The sequence below is a fragment of the Physeter macrocephalus genome, chromosome 4, assembly GCF_002837175.3.
Source record: "Physeter macrocephalus isolate SW-GA chromosome 4, ASM283717v5, whole genome shotgun sequence".
Taxonomy (NCBI): Eukaryota; Metazoa; Chordata; class Mammalia; order Artiodactyla; family Physeteridae; genus Physeter; species Physeter macrocephalus.
Window position 1 is genome coordinate 108183330 of NC_041217.1, and position 13767 is coordinate 108197096.

Consider the following 13767-nt stretch of genomic DNA (forward strand, 5'->3'; position numbering starts at 1 on the left):
CACGGGCCCAGCCGTTCCGCGGCATGTGGGATCTTCCCGGACCGGGGCACGAACCCACGTCCCCTGCATCGGCAGGCGGACTCTCAACCACTGTGCCACCAGGGAAGCCCAATACTGTGATTTTAATTTGCATTTCCCTGATGACCAATTTTGTTATACACCTTTTCATATAATTACTGGTCATTTGGATATCCTCTGTTATGAAGTGCCTGTCCAAGTCTTTTTGCCCAATTTTTAATCAGGTTAGTATTTTCCTTGTTGATCTAGAGGAATTCTTTATATGTTCTAGGTATTGAGTTCTTTATTGGATATATGTATTGCAAATATCTTTTCCCAGTAGGTGGCTTGCCTTAATGGGTCTCTTGGATGAACAGAGGTTCTTAATTTTAATGGAATTCAATTTAATTTTTTATGTTATAGGTAAAGTTTTTAGGGTCATATTTAAGACACCTTTCCCAAGTTCATGAAGATGTTATACAATATTCTATTATAGAGCTTTATTGTCTTATCTTTCACAATTAGGTTTGTGATCTATCTCAAATTATTTTTGTGTGTATAGTGTGAGGTAAAATTCAAGATTTTTTTTTTGTTTTCCTCTCTGGATAGCAATACATGCAGATCATTTATTGAAAGGACCATCATTTCCCCCTACTGAATTGCAGTTGTGCTTTTGTTGTGAATGAGGTGACTGCAAGTGTGCAGGTCTGTTTCTGGACTCTATTCTATTCTATTGGTCTATATGACCAGGCTTACCTCAATACCATATTGTCTTAGTTACTGCTGGTTTGTAAGTCTTGATATCTGGTAATGTAAACACTCCAGATTTGTTTTTCTTCAAGATTATTTTGGCTATTTTTGGTCCTTTGCATTTAAACATAAAATTTAGGATCAGCTTGGAAATTCTACCAGAAAAAAACTCCTGGATTTGACCGGATCGCATTAAATTTATATGCTCATTGTAATACATTAGCTAAATGACACACCCATCAGTGCCATGACAGTTCTGAGGCCAACCATAAAAGGCCAAAAAGTGGGCGGTGGCCCAGAAATCTCCACCCCTTCTCCAAAATAGTTGGAATAATCCTCCACTCATTAGCCTATGAAATTACCCAGCCCATAAAAACTAACCACCTCATATTTCAGGGCCTCTCGCCTTCTGAGATGGCCCATACTCTGTCAGTAGAGTGTATTTATTTCTCCCAAGGTCATTCTTGCCTTTTTGAGATGGACTACATTCTATGGAATGTGTATCTCTCTAAGTAAGTCCATTTCTTACCTAAAAAAAAAAAAAAATTTATACATCAGTTTGGAAAGAATTGACCTCTTTAGAATATTGAGTCTTTCAATCCATGGACCTGGCATATCTCTTCATTTTAAGTTTATTTACTTGATCTCAACCATGTTTTATAGTTTTAAGGGTAAAAGTCTTTTGCACCTTTCATTAAATTTATTTCCATGGTTTTTAAAAGTTTGGGGGGTGCTATTATAAATGGTATTTTTATAAAATTTCATTTTCTGATTGTTTATTGCTGTATATAGAAATATATTAGATTTTTATGTACTGACCTTTCATCCATGGAGCTTGCTAAATTCATTTATTTCAGGTAGTTTGTAGATTCTTTTGGATTTTGTGTTTATAATTATGTCATCTGTGAATAATAACATGTTTACTTCTTCCTTTCCAATCTTTTATCTTTTATTTTGTTTCCTTCTCTTATTACACTAGCTAGGACCCCCCAGTACAACGTTGAATACAGGTGGAAAGAATAGGTATCTTTTTTTCTTGTTCCCAATCCCAAGTGAAAAAGCATCCTATATTTGGCCATTAAGTATGATATTATCTAGAGATATTTTGTAGATATCTTTATCAGACTAAGAAAGTCTCCTTGTATTCCTAGTTTGCTAAGAGTTTTCTTTTTAAATATCATAAATAGGTTTTGAATTTTATCAAGTGCTTTTTATGCATCTATTGAGATTACCATGTGATTTTTTTCTTTATTCTGTTTATATGGGGAATTACATTGATTGAGTTTTCAATGTTAAATCCCCCTTACATTCCTAGAATAAATTCTTGAATTTATTTATTTATGGGCTATATAAAAAGAAGTGTGTTTTTAAATTTCCAGACACTTGGGGAGTCTCTGGTTAATCTATTATAGATTTCTAGTTTAATTCCACTAGAGTCAGAAAGCATACTCTAAGATTTAAATCATTTGAAATTGGTTGAGTCTTATTTTTTGCCTCAGTTTATGGTCTATTTTGGTAAAACGTTCCATGTGCTTTCAAGAAAAATATTTATTCTGTAGTTGTTGGGTTACAGTGTTTTATATATGTTAGGCCAAGTTAGTTAATCATGTTATTCAAATTGTCTCTTTTCTTACCAATTTCTTGGCTGCTTGTTCCTTTAGTTGCTGAGAGAGGTGTGTTAAAATCTCCAATTACAATTGTGAATTTGTCTATTTCTTTTTCTTTTATTCAGTTCTATCAACTTCTGCTTTATATATTTTAAAGCTATGTTCTTGGTGCAGGCAAATTTAGGATTGTTATATAATTATCATCACAAAATGTGTTTTCTATCTCTAATAATACCTCTTGCATCAAATCTACTTTCATTGATATTAGCTATGGTATACTGGTATTTTGAATATTGAAAAATTAAAAAAAAAACAAATATAACACAGTTAGCACAATGCCTGGCAAATGGAACTTATTCAATAAAGTATCTTATCTTTATACTTCTTCTTAACTCCCACTTACCCAAACCTTAGCCTTGAAGGGAAAAATTGGAGAGGAGCCAACAAGATGGAGAAAGCCAGGGCTTTGCATTAGATGGCATCAAGTAAGAATGACCAAGGTATATTTGTAGGATATTGATGTTTAAGAGGTAGTTTTAAGCTCTCTGCCATGTAATACTTCAATATGACTCCTGTTTCCACCCCCTAGTTCATTACCTCCTTTAGTAATGGTAATAAGGCCATAAGGAAACAGGTAGTCATACATTTTTGATGACAGAAAAATTGGTACAAATGTTTTGGAAGGAACTATGCATCAAAATCTAAGTGTGTGTATCTTTCAACATAGCAATTCCATCCTAGAAATTTACCCTGCAGATAGATTCACACAGGTGCACTTCATTACATATACAAAGAACAACTCACACAGGTGCATAAGAGTATATGTACAAGGGTAATATAATTTGTCCCTCAGAACATACTTTATAATAGCAAGAAGTAGAACTACCCAAATGTCCATTAATAAAGGAATAAATAAGCTTATTTATTTAACATCTATTTTGTTTATCACTTCTTACTTAAACATCTGTAGTTTTAATAATAGCATGTATTACTTTTGTAATTGAAATAAATTTATACATAAAACTAAAATATTGGACTAAAGACTATCATTTGGAAATCCTAACATGTCAGCATTGGAGTGGTAGTTCTGTCTTTTCTACTCTTAATTTCTAATCTAGTTTTTCTTTACTCTTCCATTTCACACTCTTATTTTCTTTTATCTTCTTCATGCTCTTGCTTCTTCTTTCCTATACTGGTGTGATGTAAGGTTATACCAATTTTTTAAATGTTCCTTTTGGATGTTTACTAATTTATATTGCTTCCATTTCACAAGCCAAGGATATCTTTCTATCGAAAGCAATTGCCCACTGTACTGAATACAGTGGGCAATTGTGTCTTGTGCCCGCGAGACAAGTGTTCTCAGAAAGCAGCTTTTCGATAAGACTTAGCAGCAGGTAGCTTAGAGGGAGTGGGAAATAAAATTGGCCACCATCTGGGTCACTCTCCACCCATCCAGGGTATCATCTTGCTGATAAGAGCTGTGTAGTCTAAGTGCAGGAGAGATTTATGGAAGGATGCATTTCTTTTGACCTTTGGGGACAAGCTCTAATAACCTCCATGCATATGAGCTTCTGTTTCTGTGCCTTTGAGTACTTGTTTCTCTATCATCATGTACTCTATAATTGTATCCCTAACTTTCATATCTTATTTTGTCTCTCTCTTTGTGCCTGAGCTGTGCTTTTTCTACTTCCTATGGTACATGCAAACTAAATCAGATTCTCATTTCTTCAGAGCCCACTATTTATCTCACTTCCCCTCTGCTTCTATTCCGTTTCCCTGTATTTTACATTCACAGGTCATAACACAGATCTTAACACATAATGCAGCATCCACCCAACTTTATATCCATTCCCCTTCTTTATTTTTCATCAGTTAGATTTTCTACCAGCCTTATGGAATTCAGTCCTCTAAAATAGACCATCTTCACTTTATTTAAACTATTTTTTTCTATTCTTTTTGTCTTCTCTACTTCATTTAAATCTGGTTCAGTTTTGTTCCCCCTTTCCCCTTCACTAAGGCCACTTTTTTTTGTATTCAGGTGTCAAATGTCCTTATGAATGATGCCTTTCTCTTCCTCCCTATAAGGCAAGGTTTCTCAATCTTGGCACTATTGACATTTTTGGCTAATTCTTTGTTGTGGGGGCTGCCTGGTGGCAGGTAGGATGTTTAGCAGCATCCCTGGCCTCTACCCACTAGATCATACCCCAAGCTATGATAATCAAAGTAGTCAGTGGACATTGCCAAATGTCCCCTGGGAGAGTAAAATCACTCCTGGTCTAGAACCATTGCTTGCTAAAAGGGAAAGATACAATAAATTCATTCATAGTGTTTCTTTTGATGTAACATGTAACTGCAATAAAATGAACAGATCAAGTGCAAATAGGTAAATGAATTTTGACAAGGGTATACATACCCAGTCAACCACTATCAATCCCTGTAGCATTTTCATTGCTCCAGAAAGCTTTCCAGTGAATGCTAACACATTTGATCTGAGACAACCACTATTATGATTTCTATATCCGGAGATTAGTATTGTTCTTGAACTTTTAATAAATGGAATCATACAGTCTGTGCTCTTTTGAGTCTGACTTCTTTAGCTCAACATAATGCTTTTGAGATTCAGGTATGCTGTTGCATGTATCAGTTGTTCATTTCTTTTTGTTGCTGAGTGGTGTGTCATTGTGGATTCATACAAATAGCAAAATTTGTTTTATCCATTCTTTTAATAGAAACTTTTTTTTTACCGCTTGGGGCTATTATGAATAAAGTAGCTATAAAAATTCTTGAGCAAGCCTTTTGGTGGACATATCTTTTCATCTCTCTTGAAGTGGAATTACTGGGTCAAGGTTTAGATATATACATAACTTTTAAGAAACTGCCAGGCAGTATTCCAAAGTTGTTGCACACTCACCAATATAAAAAAATTACAGTTGCTTCACATCCTTGTCAACATTTCTTAGTGCCAATATTTATAATTTAGTTGTTCTAATGGGAATGAAGATGTATTTCATTTATAGGTATCATTTTCAATTTGTTGATAACTGATGGTGTTGATTTCTTTTTAATAAATTGAAGTATAGTTGATTTACAATATTAGTTTCAGGTGTTGATTGCCTTTGTATATGCTTATAGGCTCTTTATATATTCTCTTTTGTCAAGTGTCTAAGTCCTTTGCCCATTTTTATTGGGTTCTTTGTCTTTTTATTACTGATTTATAACATTTTTATATGTTCTGAATATAACTTCTTTGTTAGATATATTTGTTGTGAATATTTTCTTCCACTGTAGCTAAACTTTTTAATATTAATGGTGCCCTTTGATTAGCACAGATATTTAGTTTTGATGCAGTCCAACTTATTATTTTCTCTTATGCTTAGTGTTTTCTCTGCTCTAAGAAATCTTTCTACACTATAGTTGTAAATATATTTTCTTATATTTTTTTCTAGAAGTTTATATCTTAACTCATATTTATATCTATGATCCATCATGAATTTATATTTTTACAAGGTAGGAGTAAAATTCCTTTCCCAAACATATGTCTAGTTGTTCCAACATCATTTATTTTTAAAAAAAAAACTCTTCTTTACCCATTGACTTGCCTCTACCCATTGATTTGCACAAGCCTTTATGGAAAATCTGTTGACCATATGTGTGTCAGTCTATTTCTGTACTCTGCATACTGGGATGTGTTTTATGCCTAGCATAAACATGAGCACTTAAAAATGATATGTATTCTGCACTAGTTACTTGTAGTATTTTTAAATATGAAGGTCAAATTGGTTGATAATGTTGTTCACAGATTCTCCATTCTTACTGAATTATTCTGTCTAGTTACTCTACAATTGACAGTGGGAGATTTAAATCTCCAAGTTTGCTTGTTGATTTGTCTATTTCTCCCTTAATTCTGGCAGTTTTTGTTTCTGGTATTTTGAAGCTTTATTAATAGGTACATGCACATTTAGGATTGCTATATCTTCTTTTTTTTTTTTTTTTTTTTTTTTTTTGCGGTATGCGGGCCCCTCACTGTTGTGGCCCCTCCCGCTGTGGAGCACAGGCTCCAGACATGCAGGCCCAGTGGCCATGGCTCACAGGCCCAGCCGCTCTGCGGCATGTGGGATCCTCCCGAACCGGGGCACGAACCCACGTCCCCTGCATCGGCAGGCAGACTCTCAACCACTGCGCCACCAGAGAAGCCCTGCTATATCTTCTTGATGAAATTTTTTATTATGTTGAAATGATTCCTCTTTTTCTCTCCTTTTTTGAGGTCTGTTCTGTCCTATAATAATATACTAACACCAGCTTTTTTATGCTTGGTGTTTGCATGATATGCCACTTTCCTTTTTCCCACTTTCAATTTCTATGTATTTATATTTAAAGTTCATCTGTTGTAAATTCCATATAGTTGGGTCTTGCTTTATTATCAAGTCTGAAATTCTCTTTTTAGTTGAAGAGTTTAGTCCATCTATATTTAATATAATTATTAATTTAGCTGCTTTAAGTCTACCATCTTGCTATAAGCTTTTTGTATTCCCCTCTGTTCTTTGTTCCTTGCTCTTTCCTTATCTTCTTTTGTATTAATTGGGCAGTCTTAGTGTTCCATTTTATCACATTTATTAGCCTTTTAGATATACCCTTCTCTATTACTAATAGGTGCCAAAAGGGGTTATAATATGCATCCTTAATTTATGTCTACCTTGAATTAATATCATATGTATGATGTAAGTACCTTTAAACAGGATAATTCCATTTGTCACCTTTCTTTCCATTCTGCTCTTATTGTCATTTATCTTACTTCTTTATGTTATTTATACCATAATACATTGTTTTTATTTTTGCTTGAAATAATTTATTGTCTTTTAAAGGCATTAAGTAAAGAAAACCAATAATGTATTATATTTACCTACATATTTATCATTTCCAGTGATCTTCCTTTCATGCTATAGATTTGTATTTACACCAGACAACATTTTCCTTCAGCTTAAAGACATTTCTTTGGTACTTCTTGCTGGTGAAAATTATTTCAGCTTTTATTTATCTGCCTACATTTTTAAAGATATCTTTGCTCAATATAGAGTTCTGTGTTGGTTTCTTTTAGCACTCTAAGGTGTCATTTTATTGTTTTCTGGCCTCAATTGTTTCTGATGAGTAGTTAGTCATCTTTCCTATGGTATGCCTAGGTGTTATTTTCTTTGTATAGATCCTATTTTAGGTTCACTGAGCATTTTAGTCCTGTGGGTTGGTAGTTTAAATCAAATTTGGAAAAATTTCATCCAATATTTCTTTGAATATTTTTATGCCTTATCGTCCCTCCCTCTACTTCTGGGAATCATTTACATGTAATGTCACACAGGTCATTTGGGCTTTTTCTTTTCTTTTAATGAAATGCTTCAGTTTAGATGCTTTCTATTTTCATATCTTCAAGTCATATGATCCTTTCTTCTGTAGTACCAGTCTGTTGTTAATCCATTACAAATATTTTTACATACATTGTATTTTTCAATTTTTAGGATTCTCACTTGCTTCATTTTAAAGACTTTCACATCTTTCCTGAACTTCTTTCTCTATTCATCACTTATATTTCTCTTTTCCTGTAATTTCTTTATCTTATTTATAATGTTATTTTAAACTAATTATCTGCTAATTCCAAATATGGATCATTTTTGGATCATCTTTTATTGACAGATTTTTATTCTTATTAATTATGGGACACATTTCCTGCTTGTCAGCATGTCTATTAATGTTTTATTATATAGTGGATTATATGTTGTAGAGGCTTTGTATTATGTTATCTTTCTCTGAGTTATGTTCTAGCAATAGTTTAATTATTGGTGAATATAATCTTGATCCTCTAGAGACTTGGTTTTAGACTTTTTCAGAGCAGATCTATTTCAGTTTTGCCCTTGGTTCTAGGGCATAACACTTAGTCTGTGGATATGATACTTACCCCTAATCTGGAGTTTCAATGGAAACACAAACACCCCCTCTAACTTGAGTGAGGTTGTATTTTGGTGCAACCAATTTTAATCTTTGATTTAGAAAATGAAATCACAATACCAATAGATATGTAACAAAATGTTCACAGGAGAATTATTCATTATATCCCAGATTGGCTATTACTCAAAATCCTATCAATAGTAGAAAGGATGACTATATTGGTATAGCCAAGCAATGGAATATTATACAGCAATAAAAAAATAAGATCTACTGGTATACAAAATGTGGCTTAATATCATTAATGTAATGTTGAATGAAAGGAGCCAGACACAAAAGAATACATACCAAATGATTGAATTTATCTGAAGTTCAAAACGGGCAAAAACTAAGCCATGGTGCTAGAAAGTCATTCTGTGGTAAACATTGGAGAGGAGGTAGTTGCAGGAAGAGGTTAAGATACAAGTTTCTGAGATTCTGGCAATATTCTACTTCTTGATTTTGGTGTAATTACCAGGGAATGTTCACTTGTGATAATTTATTGATCTGTACACTTACAGTTTGTGCACGTCTGTATATATGTTATACTTCAATAAAAAAATTTAAAACCAAAAAAAAAAAACTTGGGTGGGGTTGAACCTTAAATTTTCTCTCCTCAGGACTGGGCAGTTGCTGAACTCTCTGTTCAGCTCTTTTAGCTGCTAAGCTCTTATTTTCCATTAAATTCCTTTGCAGTTTAGGACTCATCCAAGGATTGAGAGGATGCAGATTTGGGAACTTCCCTCTTGTAGTTGCTTCCTTCCTCGGATTTCCTCCCTCAATTTTCCACTGCTTTAGCAACCCAGAACTCTTACTTCTGGCTTTTCAACCCAGTAAGACTGCTGCTTTCTGCTTGAGCTCTTTTCAGATGCTCTGAGCAAACTGGGAATGCCTTCTGGGGGAAAAGCTGGTTAAATGTGGATCTCACCTAGATTGCTTTCCTTTTTTCAAGGGTCATAACTCCTCCAGGTTCTACCTGCTTTTCTTGGTGTCCAGTGCCTTCAAAGAGCTGTGTTTTATATTTTTTCCAGAGTTATTACTGTTATCAGCAAGAAGATTAGTTTGATATGAGCAACTCTGCCATTAGTGCAATTGAATTGATCACATTGTTTTAAATAAATGATATAGTTAGGGACCAACTCTTCCAAAATAATTACATTATAGCAGAAGGCAAAGCCTAAAGCAAATAAAATAATTTCTGGTAGACTTTCTAGTACTAACATGCAGGTGCAAACATACTTTTGGAGCAGTCAGCATTGTACCCATAAACAGCAATCTGCTCAGTGAATCCATCTCCTAAAAATTTTCTCTCTCCCATTGAGATTTAACTTTCTTTTACTCTCCATAAAAACAATAGGGTAAAAATGTAAGGGATATTGTCCTCAATTTTCAGAACAAATTTCTATATACTGATAACAACAACCATCCTGGCATGTGAAGATAATAATACTTGCCTGTGTTACCTTCAATCCCTAGACTTCTCTTTCCTCTACCAGATAACTGAGCATCTGTCTCATATTTTTTCCTCCTCTTGCAATCTTGGATCAAATCTTCAGTGATGTCACTATTCATGTGGTATTCAACCACTAACCAATGCTTCACAGTTCCTCGTTCTCTTTGACCCAACTCTTGTCTATTTCTATTCCTTATCATTTGTTCAGGATCAATGTCACCTCCTTTCCAGTGGCTCTGTTCTATTGACGATTTCTGGGGTCTCGAAATCAGTTATCTTCCCACATTTACCACATATTTCTTGTTGTCTAATGCTTCAATCCCTCACAATCACTGAAGCTTGTTTACCCTATTCACTTGATGAGATCACCCTTTCAACCCTGCTATAATATATTTTAGTTTATCACTTTAACATCCTTAATCTCAGTCTTGCCTCTTCCAATTTACTGATTTCTGGACTTAAAGCCATTTGTTCATTTCTATACTGACAAAACTGGAGGAAAAGAAAAAAAAAAAAAGCCCTGTTCCTTCAGCCTAGACCTGTTCTCCTGCTTATTAACCTTGAAGATTTAAATATTTCTAGGCATAATCCCTGGCATCTTTCCACACCTTCTTAAATAGACAGGAGTGAAGGAGCCTTATGACAACCTGACTCTACTCCTATATACTCTGCCTTTAGACAGCACAATGCTTTAGATTACTCCGTTAATCCTCCATTTTCCTGTCTATAAAATGAGGAAAACATCTGAAGACTTAAAACCCACCACACCCCATCTCAGTATTTTACCAGCCCATTGAAGCTACAGAGAAGCAGATCCCACTGATACCAGACTCAGTGGCAATAGAGGGAGGAGGGACTGACTGCCAAGTGGGGACTTGAAGTTCCAATCTGTGAAAATTTTGGCACTAGCAGACTCAGCATGTGACAGGCCAGACCTGGGATGTAGTATGAACAGCAAGGAGGCAGCCTAGGTATAGGTATTTGCTGGTCATTTTACTCCCCAGCACTGCTCTGAGTCTCTTCCTCAAGGTTTCATGCCCTCTTTTCATTCTTGTTCCAACTCCCCACAATTGCCTCCCCACCCCCCAAAACTTAATCTAATTGTCATTCTTAGTTGGTCCTAGTTATAAAGCAGTTCTATTCCACATTGTTGTTTGTATTTATCCAGTAAAGTTTTAAGTTCTGTAATATGCAAAGCATGTGATTTTATTGCTCAGTAATCTTTAAAACATAAGAGCAAAATTAAATAAAAGATAATTTTTATTTCCTTGTGACGTGTGCTTGCCTCTCTCTAGTCACCCTCCACCCCTGTAGGTTAATACCTGTAGGTAAATCACCCTTTGTGGGAAAAGGATTCCTGGAGTCTTATTTAAACAAAAAAAAAAAACAGAATCAGTTAAAAATTTCCAAAGGTCAGTCCCTCCCTGTGACCTCTTCCTTGTTTGAAATTGAATAAAATTATATAGCCTATGTATTGATATGTGTTAAAATAAGCTCAGAACTATGTCTTTCATTCTTTATCTAAAGTCTTATGAGAACTATAACCATTTTCCTTGAATACCAGCCAAGGCAAATAACTTGGAAAGCTGCTTTGATGAGAGTAGAAAGTTATAAACAATAAATTCAATAGGCCTCTGTTATAAAACTAGTGTCAGGGGACAAGGATAATACCTACATTTTAAGGTTAACTCTTATAGTGAACCAACACCTCTTTGAGCACTATCAGTGGGATCTATCTGTAGTATAGTTAACCAAATGGAAAGAGATAAAGAACTTTACAATAGACACTTCATATGTAAAATACAGCTTGATCTTTAGTCATTAACAAGCAACCTGTTCTGAACAGATAAAGGGGAATTAAAAATTAATCATAGCAACTAAACAATTGCTTCACATAGATAGTTATACTATATCATTCAGGCCTAACATCCTTTTCTCTACTTGGGCTATTTTTTTTCTTCAATAAGACAAGCTTTTATTGACTCTGATTCAATTTTGCCATTGCCTTTGCCTTTAAATACATTACCTTAGAGAATAACTTTTATTTTTTTGTCCATAGCCAAAGCTTAAAGGTTTTCTAATTCCCTTCTGCCTCCATTAGTGTTATAAAAGATTTTTTTGTCTATTTACCATGTAAAAATCTGATCTATACTACACAAAAACTCAAAGCATTTTTAATAATCTGATGTTAATTTGACTTTATTGGCTTGTTTTTGTAAAGTGCAAAAGCCATGGGTCTTATATTTAAGAAGGAAAGTACTCTGCACATTTGTTCATAATAATTTTGTTTCATTCTCTTTCTTGTCTGCTCTCTTTTTCCTGTTTAAAACACAATGTGTTACAACTATGGTGAGGCAAATGATTCCTATAAAACCCATTGCTGTCAAAACTCCTTTCAATATAAGATAATCTCTGGCAAATACAGGAGTAGAATTTGGGGGAATCAACAGAGATGCCTGAGCAACATTAGATACAGCAGACTTTAAGAAGTTCCTATCTACTGCTCGTATTGCCACATAAATTCTGTGACTTTTTTGTGTCTCTCCATCAGATTGATGTTCAGGTCCATTTGTGAAAAACTCCGATGAGAATGTAAATATCTCCTTGGTACCAGCTTGCTGAGGATTTAACTTTGATGTATTCACTAAAATGGCATTGTTAAAGTCATCTTGAATATTCTGTAGACTTTTACTCACTCTTATTTCATAGCTGTTGGCTGAAATTAAAAAATACAAATGGCAAGTTAAGTGATTTTGAGTAAGCTTTCTAGTTTATTAGAAATGGCTTAATGACAATAGCAACAAAAAAGTCAAAATTCCTATGAATAAACAAAGCAAGAAATATGAATGTGAACAAAACTTTAAGACACTACATAAGAACTCATACTAAAACCTGAATAAGAGGAAAGTTTTATTATGTTTTTGAATAGCAAGATTCAACACAATAAAGATGTTATTTTTCCCTAAGTTATTTTGTAAATTTTACATGATTTTATTAAAAGTGCCTCTAGTTTCTATTTTAACAAGCTTATTGTAAAGTTTAAACAGAAAATAAATAAGCAAGATTAGCCATATAAGGTTAAAAAAAACAAATTTTTAGTGGAAGGACTGACTTTATCAGATGTAAAAACACTATAATGCTTCAATAACTGAAAAACTGCAGTACTGGTGCATGAATAGATTCATGTATAAAAATAGGCCAAAATACATTTACAAATTTAGTATATGATAGAGGTAGAACCCAGATTAATAGGGGAAAGTATAAATTTCTTGATAATGGTGTTATGACAATTGGGTAAAAAGCTGGAAAAAATAGAATACATACTGCAAACCTTTATTCTTCAGGATAAACTCCAAAGTAAATAAAAAGTTTGATGTAAAGAAAACTATTAAGTAGTAGGAAACAATGAATGAATTTCTTTATAAACTTGAAGTGGAAAAGGACCCTCTAATTAAGACTCAAAATTCACAAGCCATAAACATAAAAATCCATAAATTTATATACATAAAATGAAAATTTTCTACATGGGAAAAATCTCCTAAGCAAAATATAAACATATATGTTAAGTGACAAAAATATTTGTAACTTAAGTCAAAGATAAAGTTTAGTTCTGGTAATGGTTGAGTGGCTTCTATTGGACTAACTCACCAGCAGGTAACAAGTATAAACTCTGAAGAAAGAAAGGGGAATAAAAACAAACAGGAACCAGAGGAGTTAAAACTCATAAAGAAAGAGAACCAGGCTGAGACTGATTCATGTTTATACAGTTTTTCCTCCAAGGGCACTTTCCACTTCAGTAAAGATAGCTGGAACTGATACAGAAAGCCACTATCTTCTTGGTTTTAAAAATCAGAGGACTGAGTGTGGGATTGCCAAGTGGCTGAAAATTGAGGGAGCCAGAGAGGGATAAGCCCCAACTCTGTGTATTAACTTCTCTCAAATCATTGGAAGACCTCTGAATTGTACATGTGTGGGTGAAAAATCAAGGGC

At 34.0% G+C, this 13767-nt stretch overlaps 2 protein-coding genes across 10 annotated transcripts in view; one reads left to right on the forward strand and one right to left on the reverse strand.

Annotated features, from left to right (window-relative positions):
* The window catches only part of ODF2L (outer dense fiber of sperm tails 2 like), a 138090-nt gene that overhangs the window by 26042 nt on the left and 98281 nt on the right, over window positions 1-13767 (forward strand). The window lies entirely within an intron of this gene.
* Window positions 8582-13767, reverse strand: part of CLCA2 (chloride channel accessory 2) — a 41354-nt gene continuing 36168 nt past the window's right edge. Inside the window, exon 14 of the mRNA XM_007115972.4 lies at window positions 8582-12493. Within this exon, the coding sequence (XP_007116034.2) occupies window positions 12051-12493 (443 nt within the window). The 3' untranslated portion in view covers window positions 8582-12050. The remainder of the gene's footprint in view (window positions 12494-13767) is intronic.